General features: G+C 58.6%; 1 protein-coding gene across 1 annotated transcript; it reads right to left on the bottom strand.

Moving 5' to 3' along the window:
* Nucleotides 1–9: 9 nt before the first annotated feature.
* On the bottom strand, nucleotides 10–464 carry PPTG_20357 (glyceraldehyde-3-phosphate dehydrogenase; the record flags this gene model as incomplete). Its single annotated transcript, XM_008919146.1, has 2 exons — nucleotides 10–20; nucleotides 56–464. The coding sequence occupies 2 exons, from the start codon at nucleotides 462–464 to the stop codon at nucleotides 10–12; spliced, it is 420 nt and encodes a 139-aa protein (XP_008917394.1).
* Between the last annotated feature and the right edge of the window lie 87 nt (nucleotides 465–551).

Genomic DNA, 551 nt, shown 5'->3' with positions numbered 1-551 from the left:
CTCGCCGACTTAATAGCAGCCTTGATCTCGTCGTATGAGGCGGGGTTCACCAGACGAGCAGTCAGATCCACCACAGACACATCAGCAGTCGGCACACGGAACGACATGCCCGTCAGCTTGCCGTTCAGACTCGGAATCACCTTGCCCACAGCCTTGGCGGCACCAGTGGAGCTCGGGATGATGTTGAAGCAAGCGCCACGGCCACCACGCCAGTCCTTCTTGGACGGACCGTCAACCGTCTTCTGCGTGGCAGTCACAGCGTGCACAGTCGTCATCAGACCTTCCTTGATGCCGAACTTGTCGTTCACCACCTTGGCCAAAGGAGCCAAACAGTTCGTCGTGCACGAAGCGTTCGACACCACGTGCATGTTCTTCTCGTACAGCTCGTGGTTCACGCCCATCACGAACATGGGGGCGTCGCTGGACGGAGCCGAGATCACCACCTTCTCCACACCGTTCTTCATGTGAGCCGATGCCTTCTCGAGGGTCGTAAAGGCACCCGTGGATTCCACCACGTACTGCACCTGCTCCTCTCCCCACTTGATGTTGGC

The sequence above is a fragment of the Phytophthora parasitica genome, assembly GCF_000247585.1.
Source record: "Phytophthora parasitica INRA-310 unplaced genomic scaffold supercont2.533, whole genome shotgun sequence".
NCBI classification, from domain to species: domain Eukaryota; phylum Oomycota; class Peronosporomycetes; order Peronosporales; family Peronosporaceae; genus Phytophthora; species Phytophthora nicotianae.
Note: the sequence above shows the minus strand (reverse complement) of the source record. Positions and strands in the feature narration are given on the sequence as shown.